At 41.2% G+C, this 18,857-nt stretch overlaps 1 protein-coding gene across 1 annotated transcript in view; it reads left to right on the top strand.

Annotated features, from left to right (window-relative positions):
* Positions 1–18,857, top strand: part of PSMC1 (proteasome 26S subunit, ATPase 1) — a 37,202-nt gene that overhangs the window by 1,813 nt on the left and 16,532 nt on the right. Inside the window, exons 2-3 of the mRNA XM_069208190.1 lie at positions 13,763–13,816; positions 18,115–18,211. Coding sequence (XP_069064291.1) covers positions 13,763–13,816; positions 18,115–18,211 — 151 coding nt within the window. The remainder of the gene's footprint in view (positions 1–13,762; positions 13,817–18,114; positions 18,212–18,857) is intronic.

Here is an 18,857-nt window from a genome sequence, read left to right as displayed (position 1 = left end):
TGCAGTCCCCCCTCTGAATTTCTTCTCTGCTATTAGATTTTGTGCCGGCAGGATATATACAGATGTCTGCAGTAGTCGTGCATACATACAACGTTGTGAGATGGAGTTAGAATCTGACATGCATGCTACACCTAGATCTCAGTAGTGATTATGTTAATCAATTTAACTATTTTACCAGATTGGAAAGCAGCATCGTAAAGATTAACAAAATTATTTTACAATAGTTTTATTCTTCTGGTATGGTATTTTTTCATTTTAAACTGAATCAAAAGTCACCTGTGTATTCTTCCTCCTAATCTTCTCATTCACTTTTAGGTCAAGCGTAAGACCTCTTGTATACTTCTTCCGTGGGCTTCCAGCTATTTCATTTGTTAGTTTCAGTGTGATTTAAAAATTCTTGCTTGCTAGTGGTCAGTCATGCCTCTTTGTCCCTCCTCCTTTTGTGTAGGAGCAGGGACCAACTACTGTATAATTACTCTTTGTCCTGTGTATCTGGTCTATTGGGGACTTTTTTTTTTTTAAACTTTGTTTCCTGCTCCTGTCCAGGGAAGCTTCCCTTTTCATTTGCAGAGCATTCTTCCGTAGCTGTAAACAAGGCTATAAATCAGGCTATTATCTTTGTGGCTCTCTGCACAGTCTCTCAGCTGCCTGGCTCCAGGGCTTGGATTTTCTTTACCAAGTTTGCCTGCCTGTGTGCTGAGAACAAGGGCAGAGGATCACTTGTAATTGCTTATAGCCTAGGCACCCAGGTCTACCAGGGCTCCACAATCCTTAGGGACAGTGCTTACTTCCACTCCGTACTGGGATCCAACTCGCAGCTCCATCCGTGCACCTCAGTACACACACTGCAAGCCCTCAGCCTTGCCAGTGCCTGGAACCCCATACATGCTGTCTACCAGAGCACCTCATTTCTTGCAGTCAGTACACTCTGTTGCTACAGTACTGGGACCATGGGCACAGCTCCATCAGGGCACCAAAGTTCACACACTCCAAGCCCTCAGCAGTGCTAGTGCCTGAAACCCTACACATGAAGTCTGCCAGAACACCTCTGTTCTTGCAGTCAGTACACTCTGCTGCTCCAGTACTGGGACTTCTGGCCCAGCTCCATCAGTGCACTGCAGTATACACACTCCAAGCCCTCAGCCATGCCAGTGCCAGGAGATCCACACACGCTATCTGCCAGAGCACCTCAGTTCTTGCAGTCAGTACACACTGCTGCTCCCGTACTGAGACCTCGGGCACTGTTCCATCAGTGAACCAGAGTTCACACACTCCAAACCCTCAGCCATGCTAGTAACCCCACACACGCTGTCTACCATAGCCCCTCAGTTCTTGCAGTCAGTACTCTCTGCTGCTCCAGGCTATAAATTGCTGTTACCTGGCCACATTTGGTCTGCTTGCCTGTTCGATCCAGAGACCCTGCCCCCAGATGTAACCTGATGTCACCTAGGAAACCTTTGTATGGTGTCCCTGCTCTTTCAGCTCTGCTACCCACATGCAGCCCAATCAAAGCACCTCCTTCAAAGCACTCAGTGCCCACTGCTGTTCCAGTAACTGGACCGCTCACCCAGCTCTACCAGGGCTCCGCAATCGTCAGTGACAGTGCCCACTTCTGCTTCTCACTGGCAGCTCCATCACTGCACCTCAGTTCACACATGTCAAGCTCTCAGCTGTGCCAGAACCCCATATGCTGCCTGCCAGAGCACCCCAGTTCTTACTGTCCGTACACTCTGCTGTTCCAGTACTGGGACCTCGTGCGCAGCTCCATCAGTGCACCTCAGTTCACACACTCCAAGGCCCTCAGCTGTGCCCGAACCCCACACACGCTGTCTGCCAGAGCACCTCAGTTCTCACAGTTGATACACTCTGCTGTTCCAGTACTAGGACCTTGAGGCACAGCTCCATCAGTGCACCTTGGTTCTAACCTGGCGAGGTCACATCCTTTCCTTTACTGTGACGCCACTCATGCATGAGACTTGGAAAACATTATTGTTGTATTGCATATTAGAGCCAGGGAGTGCATGTAATGCACTCAGTTACTTTGATACAATGGGCCACTTTGAGTTTAGGAAGGTAGTGTTTGTGTTTAAATTTGATCTTGTTAGGGTTGAGCCTGCGTTGCATGCGCTCGCGCATCGCAGCGAGACACTTTAGTATTTAGAAAGGGCTCGGAGCCCTGTCAACTTCACGTCAGTGTTTTTTATTGGTTCATGGGCTTGCCTAATAAAATCTGCTTGCTTTCATTAGTCTAAGGCACGAATACGTCATGCCTTTTCCGGTGGCTAGCCCTCCTCGAGCGCAGCGACAAAGTACAGAAAACAGGCGAGGCTCGCTGTTTTCCATCAGGCTCGTGGACTTCTTTTTCTCTAATTTACGAGCGGGATCTCGCTTGGCAGAAGTCGAGCGCTTTTAATTTCACTTTTTTGGGTTAAGTACATAAATGCACTTTTGCCCGATAGGTGAAAAGTCGGGTTAGGAGTTTACAACGCGATCAGCTCTAACATGAGCAAACGCGAGACCAGTTGCATTGTAAATGCTTGTTTAGATGGTTAGGACTTTACTATGTGAGAGCCTTAGCTAAATAGATAGCAGTTGCAGTAGAAAAGATGTGAGGAATATTTGGGTCCATGTTATGTGAATAAGACCATTAACTTTACACATGCCGTGATTGGACGCGCCTCTGGAATGGTGGGAAAGCGAGTAACAGGGCCTCATTACTTAGTGCTGGTAGACGTTGTGGAGAGACCACTGTCTTGTATGACCAAAAAAAAAACTGTTGCTTACTTTAAATTTAAATGCAAGGAACTTAATATAGTCACTGATGTCTTTCTATAAGAAGTGACCAGGAAAGGGTTCTTTATCTTTAGTATTTTGATATGAAATTTTTTTTTTAATTGCACACTTGTTCAATACGGGGTCTGATTTAGCTTTCCAAGCATGAGAAATGTAAGGTTCTTTGTTATCTAATTAATGTGTGTTAACTCCATGATAAGGGGGTCAGAAATTAGTGGATATTGGTCCATGTATGGGGGTCAAATGCTGTGACTGTAAACTTTTTCCTGGCCATTCCAGTGAAACTAAATCTGCTTCTCTCCAAGTCTGCCTTAAAAAGTAGTCATTTTTTATTAGAATTTGTTTTCAGGTAGTCACAGTTTTCTTTCTGTATTGTAAGCTATTTTATTTCTGTTCTCGAGTTTATAAGAAACAAATGTGATTGCAGGGAATTAGAGTTGGATTTGAAGAAGGAAATGCTACTTGTTTCAACATTGCTGTTCTGATGGTCTTTTTTCAGTGAGAAGTCAAAACCGAGTCAGTGTGTATACTTAAACATACAATCTTTTTTAAATTGAATTGAGCTTTATGGTCATTCACAACTTTATGGTCAACCACAACCATTTAGTTTTCAATTTGGAAAGATGGTGATGCCGCAGAACGGCTGGGAAAAGTGTGATGTTGAAAAAAGAAAAATATGGTGTAAGATTTGGAGGCTCGGGTGCAGTGCACCCTTGTGCAACATCTTGTTCGTTGAGTGTACAATCCCCAACGTTCAATACAGGATGAGAGGTTTGAAGGTCACTAACCTGGGAAGATTGTAGGGCCATAATTTCAGACATTGTCACAGTGACTGAAGTGTAGTACTGTAGTAACTATAGTGACATGCGTTGTACTACTTTTGAATATTGACCTGCTGTAATATCGCCTGCAAGAAGTCAATTAAAATTCGATTTTGTTATTAACATCTTTGCATACAAGTATTACAAAAAGTGCAACATAATACAATGACATATGCAATCCGTAAGTGCCTTCTAAGACTAATAATTTAAAACTCTTTAGTTTGTACTGAACCTTTAATTAAATAAAATCTAAAGCAACAATTGAGGATCGTGTCAGTTAGTTTAAAACATACGAGGATTGTTTTTTGGCAAGAGCGAATGCCATGTTGATTAAAACCACCCCCAGGAGCTCCTTTCTGTCTTTTAAAACTGCGGGGCAAATACTTCCTAGATGAAACTGGTCATCTTCATGTAGACGATACTGTGCAAGTTGATATTTTAGTACTTGGTATTTTGACACAGATCCGTGACATGGCTGCATGAAAGTAGTTTAGATTCACATTTAGATATACAGCCAACAGTACAGTGTTGATATGCCCAGATCCCTAGTGCAGAATATAACACTTCTGCTTTTGAACCCAGTTTGTAGAACCACGAGTGTTTGCTTCCAGAGGTAGATATTGTACCCTCTACAATTTGCGGCGTCCCTTTCACTCTTCAAAGTTGTCATGCCCTTGGAGAAATGTTATTTTACTGGTACATGCTTCAGTGTGAGGCCTCATATAGAGTGTTATGGCCAGGTGTGAAAGCCATATCTCTACGAGGAATAACGATTACAGAAAACTCCGGGAGGGATCACCAGCAATGGTATATTATTAATTACATCCACAACACATTAAATATATTTTCATGGCAGTAAAGGTGTAACTTGTGGCTGCATTAAAATCGGTAAAAGAAATAACCGTAACACAGTGGATGATGATCTATCAGTATGCAGTATACTTGGCATTAGTCTAGAACAAAACACGAGCTTGGGGAAGCTATTGTAGTGTTAGAGCCAGCTATTTCAGTAAGTCATGACAAGCAAAAACAGTAACTGAGTTCAGCCTTGGCAAAGCCAGAAGGTCTTGCTTTTGGAACCTTTTGTTTATTTTTCATTGCGCGCACATAGTGCGTCATGATACCCTGCCACCTGCATCATTCACACATCTACAAAATGACGCAGGCATTACATTTTTTTTTAACTCATTGATCTAACTTGGCAAACACAACTTAGCGCAGTCAATTAAAAAATACTTTTTCAGTTGTTTTAAAGTGAATTTCTGTAAGCAGAGTGGACCAGGAGCAGATAGGAGCTGCCCGGCCCTCCAAGAAATGTACAGACATTTTATAAAAAAAAATACATTGACAAAGCCAGTAAATCTCACCTTTGTGACGTAATGGCGTTGCCAGTGTTTTTAGCCACACTACAAATCATCCTTGATGCTGTGCAGTGTGGCTAAGGTAGAACAAAAACAAAAAAAAACACTTTTAAGGGGGATTTTTTTGGTGTGTGCGCACCTACATAATGACACTGCCGCTTTTGTGTTATTGTTTGTAGTTGTTGTCAGTAAATAAAAACAACTTGCAAAAGCATTTCATTTTTTTTTTTAAAGCAGGTGAGGTAGAATCAACAGGGTGAAAGCAATATGGCAAAGGATCGGGAACATTCAAGCAACAAGAGGGAGGTCTCTAAAGCACAAAGTGGGGGGTGGGAAATGCAGAAGAAACAGGGGAGGACCATTGGGTGGAGGAGGGGGACAAAGAAGCAACACAGACAGAGAGGAACGGATACAGCACAGTGAAGAACACAAACAAGAGCATCGGGGACTGGGACTGAGACTGAGAGAAGCACAAAGGGCCAGGCAGCAGCACATAGGGTGAGAGATGTGCACAAGGGAGGCGACTGAAAAACACATTTACTCTGTGAGTGCTTACACAAAAAGAAAAGTTAATTCCGACATTGAACACAGGTACCATGCAAACTCACACGTGGTCAAAAGGCAGTGCTCCATGGGAGGGACACACATAAGATTGACAAGCTGGGACATGGGTACGAAGTGGGCAAATGAGAGTGAAAAGGAGCGCAAGCCAATGGTAAGCAACAGACAGGCTTCAAGCTCCTCTATATTAATAATAAGCCATATTATGCCTCACAACAGAAGAAGACGACGAGGCGCAAGGAGCAATCAGACAAGACAATTCTACTGAAGACATTCCAAGAAATACATACAATTGTACTCCATAGCTCTTAATGCAGGACTACCACCCCATACGTTTTGCATGTGTAGAATGTGATTCTGTGCTAAGTACAGTGTCTCTCAGCTGAACAGAGTGCAAAGACCTATTGCAATGAGAACGGTTGTCTCATATCCACGAGCATCTTTCTAGTAAGCTGGATTGTTAGATCAACACAGTCTGCATGCAACAGCTCCTTTGTGGCATAATGAAGATAATGGCATAACTTGATTTAACAAGTAAGAACAATATGAATTTCCATAACCAGAACCAAAGCTTGCCAACTACTCCCCGTCCTTATACAACCCCCCTGCCTCCCACTCGGTGCCTCCTTCCAGATCTCCCCTCCCTTCTGTCAGTCATACATAGAGGCTTGCCACGGTTCAAATGAACTACACTGGAGGAGTATCTTTAACAGAAGTAGCAGCTGTTTCCCGCACCTCACAATGCTGGACCATCACCATCATAACAAACATTGGCAAAAATATGTTTGGTCTCAAAAGCACACCCTACCACAGTAGTTCAGGGCACTGAACAAAACTACTCTGTGCCAATATGCTTCTTGTGAAAGAGCTGACTCTGTCACTCACTCACTCGCAGTGAAGACAGCCAACAAATGGAGGGAAATAATTTTATTAAAAATAAAAAGTCTTGAATTACCAATTAGGGGCCCAGTTCTTAAAACCACAAAAGTGCACACATAGCTTAAGTGTATTTGTATTAGCACAGATTCATGACTTTCATTAATTCACAGAAGTAGGCCAGGAAACCGTACTTCTAAAAAATATTTGTGAACTGCATTTTAGCACAAGCAAATATGCATGTGTAGATTTGCTCATGCGGAAATGCGGTGAGCATTTACAAGGTCTTTTTCCCTCCAGCCACTTTTTCCCAACCCTGGAATTAGTTTTACTCCTGCGCTTGTCAGGAGTAAATTTCCAACCATTCTCTGTATGGCAGAAGATTACAGAAGAGCTGGTGAAACCCCTAAAACACGCAAGTTAGTAGGTTTGCACAGACTAAATAGGGCATTTCATCTGTAGAACTATTTCTTACCCCTATCTCCAGCCTCAGGATGTAGATCTGCTGACAGGTGCCACAATAAGGGAATTGCTAGTATCCAAATCCTATGATAGAGTGAGAACAGGCATAATCAGAGAGGCTATTATCAGAGCACTTATATAATGAGATTGCTGCCATACTTTGTCACCACACTACATGGCACCAAAGGGCAAGTGGATTTTTGTTACAGGACAAGTAGATTTATGAAGCAACCTGTCCCACGGACAAGTAGATATTGTTGAAAATTTCCATATCCTTGGGAACAGCCTAATGAAAGATGCACACAATCCATCCCTCACTTGTTTTCCCACAAGAAGGCTCTTATCTTTGTGACCCAAGACTGAATTAGAGAACCATTCCAATCACTAGCATTGACACCTAATCTCCTCCCACAGAGAACTCATTTCAAATACTATCCCCCTTCCAAGCACTCAATGACGATGCAACATGCTACCCACTCTCAATTACTATGAGAAAACTACAACGTATTCAGAACTCCGCAACCAGGCTATTGTTACATGTAAAGCCACAAGCCCACATCTCCCCTGTCTTGAGAGCACTACCCTGGTTACCCGTTGCCAGAAGATGCTCTTTCAAGCTGCTTTGTATCGCCCACAAAGCCATACCTGGAACAGGACCCTTTTTATCAGAAACTGAATAACCAAATACATTCAACAAAGAAACCTCCGCTCAAGATTGGCACCCCGCCTTAGAACACTACCGTACAAGAAAAATACTATAGGTGGTACATCCTTCTCCATTCGAGCAGTCAAACTATGGAATTCATTAGCCCCAACTGTAAGGGCCACATATAACTATCTTGTCTTCAGAAAACTACTCAAGAGTTGGCTCTTTTCTACATAACCACCATATTCAAACAGCTATGGACTGCATATGCCTATGTCGATAAATATTTTTTATCTGACTGTGTATATTCTAGTAAGTGTGGCTCAATGGTTAGAGCGGCAGACCCTGAAGCAGAGATCTGGCTCAAGACCAGGGTTCAAGTCCCGCTTCGGCAGGTCTTGGGCTCAATTCCCCTTGACCAGATAATTCTCGCCTCAGTGCCTAATCTAATTCATGGGTCCCACTCTGCAACTCTGGGCAATAGCTTGCTTAATCTCCATAACGGCCCCAACAGCGCTTGGATGCCTGGCTTCACCCTGGGGGTGCTCAGGAGTGGGCGCCTCACAGGGAAAAGCCAGGAGGGGTTCCATAGCGGTATGAGTACAGCGCCTTGAGACCCTAACGGGTGAGTAGTGCGCTATACAAGTGCTAATTTACATTTAGTTATATATAGTTCTTTAGAAAATATGTATTGCTACTATGTCCTAACAATAAACTACACACATACTCTTTAAACCTGTTTAATGTATATATACCCATGGTTTAAATATGTATATACATATGTGTGTGTGTATAAATATGTATATACATATGTGTGTGTGTGTATATATATATATATGTGTTATTCTATGCTTAACATGTTCATAGGTCATTGCATAGCTCCTAGATAAGTTATGTTAGATACTTATGAATCCCTCCTCTCATTTTATATCACACTTTGTCTACCCATCACCATATGTCATGTCTCTATCAATCTATCCTCCATTCCCACTCTTACTCATCCCAAATCCATTCTACTACTTTCATCTCCTAAAAACCCCTGCTTAAGCTCTTCCCTCCCCTTCCACATCTAACTCACCCAAACCTCACATTACTACCTTGATCTCCCAAACAACCCTACTAAATTCTCTCCTTTATCTCACCACGCTACTATGATCTCCCTAACCCTTTTCACAGACTCTTCCCTCCTCCATCCTCTCTTTACTCATCCCAAGCCTAAATCCTGTTACCATAAACTCCCAATCTACAATTCTGGATTCTTCCCTCCTCCACTCCTCCATTACTCCAGTCAATCCAACTAACAAACTCACATATCCGCTGCTCAAATTAACTCATAATAATACAAAAACTGTACTCATATTTCCCTATACTAATCCACCTCTAATTCCTTTTGGGTTCCGGAGTAGCGTGCTAGTCACCGAAAAGCACTTTGACGCCTCGTCAGGGGTTGTAAGCGCTATACAAATACGATTACAATACAACAACTGTCTAGTAGTTCTGACCTTATAAGTATGAAAAGGATTGCAAGGAGTGAGTGGGCAACGGTGGAGCGAGGGGGGGGGGGGGGAGCAATGGGGTGTGGGTTGTTGCGGTAAAATAATAAAAATAAATTGGATGAGAAGAAAAGTGATGAAAGAGAAGTGGAAAAGCAGCAGGCAAGGGAGAGAGCAAGAAAGTGTGGGGGGAGAAGCACACAGTGGGGACAAATGGAAAACACTTAAAGAAGCTGTGCACCTGGGCAAATGAGTGGTAAGCCAACCAATGTTAAGCAGTGGGCAGGATCTAAGCCCACTCTTAAGTATGTGGTATGGTCTGCAAGAGAATTTCACCTGCAGAGAGCTAAGGGTACAGTTTTTAGAAATGATTATTGCCTAATTGTGATTTTCTGCGAATCGCAATTGGGAAATTGGCTTTACCAATGTATGAAACTTATTCAGTTTCATTGAGCAATTCCTAATGGGGTCGCAAATAGTCCTACCTCATGAATATTATTGAGTTAGGTTGCAATTTGCAACACATTAGGAATTGCAGCCATCACAGGGATGGTGGCCTGCTGGGGTCAGCAGACCACCATGTCTGTGATTGCTTTTTAATAAAGCAAACTTTTTTTTATGCAGCCAGTTTTCCTTAAAGTAAAACTGAATGCAGTTAAAAAAATAAAATTGAATATTTACATTTTATTTTAAGGGTATGCATTGGTTTCTTGGACCACTGCTTAGCCCACTGCAATATTTGTTTCAGCATTCACAAGGGGTGAATAGTTATCGCCACCCATGCTGTGTCAGTAAAAAAAAATTTTGTTCGACCGTAATTCGATCACAAAACATTCATCCATGGCACTGCAGTTCAGTATTTGCAAGTGATGCCCATTCCAAACACTGAATTGCTAAAGCCAAATTGGGATTCAGTAACTGTATTGCATTATGTGCTCTGCACATATGGAAATGCATTTTTTGCTGTGATAACGGCCCAATTTTGCAAACTGGGTTATTTCTAACTGCAGAAATGCTTTCGTACTTCTTGCACATAATGATTACTGTTAGATGAGACCTAAAAAGATACTTTGTCTTTTTAAATTGTTCATTACAGAAATGTAGTGTTTATTTGCAAATACTATGTAGAAGATTCACTTGATGGTGTCTATGTAAACAGTCCAACTCATTCACATTTGAGGGGAGAAAGTAATAATGCCTCCCAACCAAAACAACACACAACTGTAAAGCTAGTTTTTTTGTGATTATTGATGTAGCCACTCGGACAGGTTGATCTCTGGGAAATATAAGGCCCACCCACATTAAATGTGTCATGCTTCATCATTAGGCTTCCCACCCGTTGGGCCAGGTTAAGCCCAAGGTGGGCTTTATCACTGTGTGGGTGTGAGTTTTTTTTGTGAAATTGTTCCTCTAAAGGATTAACAGTCGCCAGAGTAATAGAACTATTAAAACTATATAGGGCTATCCAAATATTATTTTATTAGCAGATTTCCTGATAAGGTTAAAAACAGATAAATGGATGATATTGGAGGGTTATCAATCGACCTCTTATCTTCTCACACACCAACTTGTTTTGGCCGCCCTAGTGCCTAAAATTCAGTAGCGTTTGTCAGGACATCAAAGTCTCTGGCTAATAAATGTTTGTCATGTTGTGTTGTGGTAGGTGCAGGGCAACCAATTACTAAACAGAATTAGAATTGTATTTATGAAAAAGGATTAGTTAGTGGTGGATTAGTATAGGAAAAATATGAGTTCATTTATGCAGTGGACGTGCATGTTTGGAGTAGGATAATGGAGGGATAAAAGAAGGGTCTAGACGTTGTTATTCTGGGGATTGTAGTAGTAAGATTAGGTTTAAGATTAATAAAAAGAGAGATGGAGGAAGGGGGAATCTCTAGAAATGGATTAGGAAGGTCAAAGTTGTAAAATTAAGTTTTGGACGAGTCGATGGCGGGATACATAAGGGGAGATCATAGTAGTAAAATGAGATTTGGGATGAGTCAGAGTGGCAGCAGATGATATATTGAGAGAGGTAAAGGGTGAGACATAGATTAGTGCATTGGAGAGAGTCAGTGTTTTTTTTTTTCCTTCTAAACTAGGAGTAAAGTAATAAATAAATATATAAGTACGTAGAGAGGATATACATGTATAAGAACAATAATATATTGAGATTTGAAGTTGTATATTATAAACTCAGACTTTCAAGTGTAGCTCTACATTAAGCTAATTTATTGGTGTATAGAAGCCACTCATTCAGGCAAAACACTATGGGCCTGATTTAGAGTTTTGTGGACGGGTTATTCCGTCACAAACGTGACGGACATCCCGCCTGACGTATTACGATTTCTATTGTAAATAATGAAATCGTAAGGTGCCCAGAATGTCTGTCACATTTGTGACGGAGTAACCCCATCCGCCAAACTCTAAATCAGACCCTGTGTCTTTAAGGTTTCCTGGTTAGATCTTACAAATATGTCTTCTGGAGACCATTGCTTCAGGAATTGAGGTAATTATTCTCAACCTGGGGAATCCGAGGGGGTGTCTACTTATTGTCAAGTTTATTCCAAGGGACAGATACTGTCCATTCCTTGCCCCGGTGCTTCCTTCTGGCGGACTACCTACCACATCATGACAGGGTATGACATTTAGTTGATGTCTAAGAGCAGTATGCACAGGGATGTAGCTTCTTTATCAGTCATTTGTATCAGTTCCTCTGAAAGAACATATCATTCTTCAAGCCCATTTGTGTTGTTTGAAGCAGACTCCGTAGCTAAATAAACATTGACATCCAGTAGTTTTTTGTGTATTTAAAACGTTTCTCAATATTTTACCAGCACACAGAGAATTAACACAGCATGTGAAGTTTGTGTGCAAGCTTCCCTCACACACGAAATGTCTATGGTACATGTAGCAGTAGAACAGGTCCCATCTCACGCTATACGTTTTATTGGAAGCTTTCTTCTGTATACGCAGGAAAGGAACAGTAGACCACGACAGTCCACTGCCCCCTCACATCCATGTAAAGCACTGCAGAACCAGGACAGGCACCTCTCAAACACAAGTCTTTCTCACATGTAGCCCTAAATAAAGTATAAGCCATGTATTGCGTCTGTTTCAGTAATCTGTTGGGAATAGGGCACATGAACGTATGTACTAATAACATAATTAAACAATCTCTTATATATTTGTATTTTGCCTTGACTCTAAAACTGTAAGATTTAACATGTTGAACATTTATACCCAAACTCGTTGTACGGTTATTTTCCTTTCTTGCACAGTAAAAAGATTTGAAAAAATACATACCAGCTTCATGTGGCCTATTGATGAGTATTTTTGTTGAATGGTTATTACCGATATTTTTCATGATTTGTCCATATTAGACAGATACTCCCTACTGGTACTAAATGAAACCTAAATAACAGTAAACAAAAAAAAGAGTAGCATATAATGTACCCTGAGGTCCTTCACTGGCTTTCATTCCTTGAAGCAGAAGCAGGCTGAACCATATAAAAAAACGAAGTATAGGCAGCCAATCCCATGTGTGGCAAGCCAGTGTACTGTAGCCATACTGGCCTTTCCGAGGGCCCTGCAGTTCCAGAGAGTGAAAAAGTAAAATGACCATACCAACTAGGCCACCAGTCGAGCTTGTTTGGGAGTAATATATAGTTATAGTTAATCTATCAATAGTGCAAATAGAGTCCTCCAATACATAGGAGCTCTACAGATGTGCTTATTTTATGGTTTTTTTTTTGTGTGTGCCTACCTAATTTTCATCATGTGGTGCTAGTGCAAAGTCATGCTGGTATACAAGGGTTTGTGGGACAGAAATGACCGACCAAACTATTGCCCTTTCCGATTCAAAACTCCGTCTGCAAATATGATCTTAATGTTACTGACTGTACTCAACTCTTCTAATCTTTGACTTACATGTGACTGACCTAGTTCTGCCATCCTTTCAAAAGCAAATCTGTTTTTTACCTGACCCTTCCCCACCTATGCTGGCTTTTTACAGGTGACCTAGCAGATTAACAATTACTCCTTTGTCCCGCTAGAAGTAATACAGTATGCCTAGACTCTGCTTTGCTCATTCAATGAGCAAAAAATAATGCAGTTTTTTTTTTAATGCCTCTTGACAGACCTGCCGTAAATTAGGAAGGATAAACTATAGGTTGTTGGGTCAGGTCACTGACAAATTTGGTGCAGCTTTGTTACACTGAAGTTTTCAGCGAAAAAAGAGGGAATTTCCTATGAGCTCACCTTTTTCAAACATAATAACACAGAGGTTAGTGCTCTTATGTTAAAATTAGGAAATGGATAAATAGTTTTCACAGCAAAAGTGTAGTCCAAGGACAAAAGGCACTACGTGATGTTTAGCACATCCACAAGCGTTGTCACTTCACTTATGCTACTGACACTGCTACCTTACTCTCCTCTTGGGACCTGGAGTATGTAATGCACACTTATTCCATCCTCTCACCAGGGCTCCGCCACCAATCATTCCTCTTCCTGCACACAAATGCTATCGCAGGGCATTATTCCTTACCTATTCAGTCACGCCATGTTGAAGTGAAATAGGAAAATTCAAGAGAGGTTTCATTATTTTGCACTTGAAATTATCATGATACACTTCAACAGCTGTATTCTTCATAGGCTTTCAGAACACACTTGAGTGGAATACGTCAATATTCATGCTGTGTCCGAACAACAGGGTTGGTTGATTGCATGATCACCTTTATTTTCTTTTTACAGGGGCAAAGTCAAAGTGGTGGACATGGTCCAGGAGGTGGGAAGAAGGATGATAAGGTACGTGATCTGTAAAATACCTATAAGTTGTATTTAATTTTTAATGCTGCCAGGTGTTTACTGCTTGTTTACATTCTGTATTCTACATATTTGATTTTGGAGCGCCTGTCATCTTCTGGGAAAATGCAACATTTTCTTATTAGATATTCGTATGCTCGCACTTTTTTCTTAAATAAAGAGAAAATAGTCGACACTAATGTGGAACTTTGAAAGGTCTGTCACTGTAACAAATTATAAATAAATAATAAGCCGCATTTGCAAATGTTTGCTTATATTTGGCAGCACATGTGTTTGAAGAAGAAATTAAGTCATGCATCAATCGTTTAACCATTTTTTTTACATCATACTGATAAAGTGACAGGTGCTAGACGTCCGCCTGCTTACACAAAACAGATAATAAATGTGACTAAAATGTGTGCATATGATAGACGTCCCAAGAGACAATATGCTGGGTATCATTTCAAATCTGTTCTCACTATGTCTTTTCATTTAATTCAAAAATAGCTACGTCTGTTGAGGTATCAATGATGTTTCGACCTTTTCTACAGTTTTATGGTTATCAGGACTGATAAAGTTATCACACACCTGGAAAAAGCCAAATACACAAGAGTTAGTGCTTAAAATGACAAAAGTTGGTTTAGTATCATGATCTATATATACACACTTACATATTAGGCGAAGAATCTTACCTTAATTAGTGAACACCATCACAACGTCTAAAATGGTGCTCAGTTGCCATACGTCTATGTAGTCTGAAGGATAACTCACAAAATCACTCAAGGAGTGGGGCAACCTGAAACATTAATAGGATCTATTAATGTCAGTTCTACATAGCCTAAATCCTATTACCATAAACTCCCAATTAACACTTCTGGATTCTTCCCTCCTCCACCCCTCCATTACTCCAGTCAATCTAACTAACAAACTCTCATATCTGCAGCTCAAATTAACTCCTAATAATACTAAAACTGTACTCATATTTCCCTCTACTAATCCACCACTAATTCTTTTTGGGTTCCGGAGTAGCGTGCTACTCACCGAAAAGCGCTTTGACGCCTCGTCAGGGGTAGTACGCGCTATATAAATACTATTACAATACAATAGGTGAGCAAATATGAATTTCTCCACTGGTAACATGAGTATAAATTCATAGATGTTAGTAGTATGAAATAATGAGTAGGGCCATTAAAGAGACAGTGCTCTTAAAGGACAGAAAACTTAAATTGTATTGTGACATAAGCAGACCCGGCTTCTGGAGCGACTGCAACGAACTATGAACGCCTTCTGTAGGTACAACAAACGTATGCGTATAATGAAGGCGTGGAGCCTTTCTGAATGCCGAAAAATGGTGTGATTAAAGTTAGTTAATACAAGTGGTCAAATGGAAAATTTCAGAGCTGCCATCACTATCCATTGAGACGTGCAGGCCATCAAGCTTCAGTCTCACAGCTGTAATGTGAAGCAAGTCAAACCTCCAGTGAGGATTGTCAGTCTGGAGCTCGCACGCAGGTAACAAAGATCCTAATGCACTGTTGATTTACTGCTGCAGAGTGGAGACAGTTTGCAGTGCAACTGTCACTGCAAGGCTAACAAGCATTTGCAATGCACTAGGGTCTCGCATTTGTCAAAGTTATAACTGTTCACAGTTGTAAATTCCCAACCGGATTTTCCCTGCAATAAAAAAAAAAAAAAAAACAGCGCGATCGCGCTGTACAGTTCACCTGAAGTGCAATTATGATCGTAACCGGCAAAAGTACAATTAACGAAGCGCTCAACTTCTGCTCAGCGAGATCGCGCTCCAAAAACATAGAAAAAGTAGTCCACAACCCCAGCGAGCTTCGCATGTTTATCGTACTTGATCTCTGCGCTCAAGGAGGGCTAACCATGGAAAAGGCATGACTTATGCATGCCTTCCACTAATCAAAAGAAGCGGATTCTAACAGGCAAGCCAACTTGCCAATGAAAGACACTGATGTGACGTCGACGGGGCTCCGAGCCCTTTTCTAATACCTAAAGCACCTCGCTAGCGATACGCATGCGCAAGCGCATGTGACACAGGCTCGACCCTAAAGGCTTCTGCCTCAAGCGGTGTCTGGCATTTCTTAAAACATGGCCAACGAGCAATGTCGGACTCGATGTAAAGATGTTGATCCAGTACAAAACGAAATCCGAGTTCCCTTGAATAATTTTTTTAGTTCATTTAGAAACACAGTGAAGGATCATTGGGTATTTATGGGCGGCAGGAAACAATTTGTAGATATAAGAAAATACTACTACTCGAATAGTTGTCAAATACTCTAGTTTTGCAGCAATACAGAAGATAAAATGAATCACATACAAGTAGTTCAACGTACGCATGTGTAAACGGGATGAAAAACATACAAGTGCAGTATACCAATACCTATTGCATATTAGTACAGGGAGTGCAGAATTATTAGGCAAATGAGTATTTTGACCACATCATCCTCTTTATGCATGTTGTCTTACTCCAAGCTGTATAGGCTCGAAAGCCTACTACCAATTAAGCATATTAGGTGATGTGCATCTCTGTAATGAGAAGGGGTGTGGTCTAATGACATCACCACCCTATATCAGGTGTGCATAATTATTAGGCAACTTCCTTTCCTTTGGCAAAATGGGTCAAAAGAAGGACTTGACAGGCTCAGAAAAGTAAAAAATAGTGAGATATCTTGCAGAGGGATGCAGCACTCTTAAAATTGCAAAGCTTCTGAAGCGTGATCATCGAACAATCAAGCGTTTCATTCAAAATAGTCAACAGGGTCGCAAGAAGCGTGTGGAAAAACCAAGGCGCAAAATAACTGCCCATGAACTGAGAAAAGTCAAGCGTGCAGCTGCCACGATGCCACTTGCCACCAGTTTGGCCATATTTCAGAGCTGCAACATCACTGGAGTGCCCAAAAGCACAAGGTGTGCAATACTCAGAGACATGGCCAAGGTAAGAAAGGCTGAAAGACGACCACCACTGAACAAGACACACAAGCTGAAACGTCAAGACTGGGCCAAGAAATATCTCAAGACTGATTTTCTAAGGTTTTATGGACTGATGAAATGAGAGTGAGTCTTGATGGGCCAGATGGATGGGCCCGTGGCTGGATTGGTAAAGGGCAGAGAGCTCCAGTCCGACTCAGACGCCAGCAAGGTGGAGGTGGAGTACTGGTTTGGGCTGGTATCATCAAAGATGAGCTTGTGGGGCCTTTTCGGGTTGAGGATGGAGTGAAGCTCAACTCCCAGTCCTACTGCCAGTTCCTGGTAGACACCTTCTTCAAGCAGTGGTACAGGAAGAAGTCTGCATCCTTCAAGAAAAACATGATTTTCATGCAGGACAATGCTCCATCACACGCGTCCAAGTACTCCACAGCGTGGCTGGCAAGAAAGGGTATAAAAGAAGGAAATCTAATGACATGGCCTCCTTGTTCACCTGATCTGAACCCCATTGAGAACCTGTGGTCCATCATCAAATGTGAGATTTACAAGGAGGGAAAACAGTACACCTCTCTGAACAGTGTCTGGGAGGCTGTGGTTGCTGCTGCACGCAATGTTGATGGTGAACAGATCAAAACACTGACAGAATCCATGGATGGCAGGCTTTTGAGTGTCCTTGCAAAGAAAGGTGGCTATATTGGTCACTGATTTGTTTTTGTTTTGTTTTTGAATGTCAGACATGTATATTTGTGAATGTTGAGATGTTATATTGGTTTCACTGGTAATAATAAATAATTGAAATGGGTATATATTTGTTTTTTGTTAAGTTGCCTAATAATTATGCACAGTAATAGTCACCTGCACACACAGATATCCCCCTAACATAGCTAAAACTAAAAACAAACTAAAAACTACTTCCAAAAATATTCAGCTTTGATATTAATGAGTTTTTTGGGTTCATTGAGAACATGGTTGTTGTTCAATAATAAAATGAATCCTCAAAAATACAACTTGCCTAATAATTCTGCACTCCCTGTACATTCAGAAAGTGTTTTTGACACACAAACTGATATCGGTGGGTTATTCAGTTAAACTCCTTGTTTGTATACCATTCTCAAGACAGCCACATTTTTTTTTTCTTGCAGACTAACAAACATTAACAGATCATTGTTTTGTAAGCAGAATATTTTGAATTAAATGATGCGATTTGGAGATCTTGCTTCTGAGTGGTGTACTTGGGGAGGAGTGGTAATTGTATTTGAAATGGTTGTATTGCACAAGATTTCTTCTACCAGAAGTTGCGGTAACAGTGAAAATAATCTGAAACATGTGGTACTGCTTCGTTTATTTCCAAGGATAAAAAGAAAAAATATGAGCCTCCAGTCCCAACCAGAGTAGGCAAAAAGAAGAAGAAAACGAAGGGTCCAGATGCGGCTAGCAAGCTACCCCTTGGTAAGAACTATGATTTCATAAACAGTCTGCCCTAAGTGCTAACATTTCAAAATCTGGGTCCAGTGGAGAATTTAGGGAGTCTTTTCGGGGCATTTCCTGCCAACTTTGACCGGCATTTATGTACCTTTGACAATGAAAGGAACACCTTGAGGCTGCGGGCAACTCAACAAATAATAGTTTGATTACACATCTTTTTGTTGCCTGTCTCCAGATCAGCTCCAGCAGAATGATAACCATATGTTCCATTCGATGAGAAAATGGGAGGCCATGGGTAAAGAAAATCAGCCATATTTCTAGCAATAGTTCTCATTGCAAAAAGCATAGTAGCTAGAGGGATTGACACTTGAATTGTTAATATTTTGAGGCGTGTCCATGACATGTTAGATGTTAAGAAATTTAGAGCCCCAACAACAGGAGGGATATAAACCCTACAGCCTCGCATTTCTTCTGTCCCTTAGATTTGGAATCCATGAAGGACACAACATTGTCGCCAAGAGGTTCTCAATTTACCTGCTTTGTAACAAAAGTTGGGAGAAATTTTCCTCAATTTGCTGTACTAAAAAGTGCGTGGGTTCTTCTGTACTTTGCACATATGAAATGTAAATGTTACTCCTCTTTTTCCATTTCTATACAGGAATACAGCAAG

The sequence above is a fragment of the Pleurodeles waltl genome, chromosome 9 (assembly GCF_031143425.1).
Source record: "Pleurodeles waltl isolate 20211129_DDA chromosome 9, aPleWal1.hap1.20221129, whole genome shotgun sequence".
Classification (NCBI taxonomy): Eukaryota; Metazoa; Chordata; class Amphibia; order Caudata; family Salamandridae; genus Pleurodeles; species Pleurodeles waltl.
Note: the sequence above shows the minus strand (reverse complement) of the source record. Positions and strands in the feature narration are given on the sequence as shown.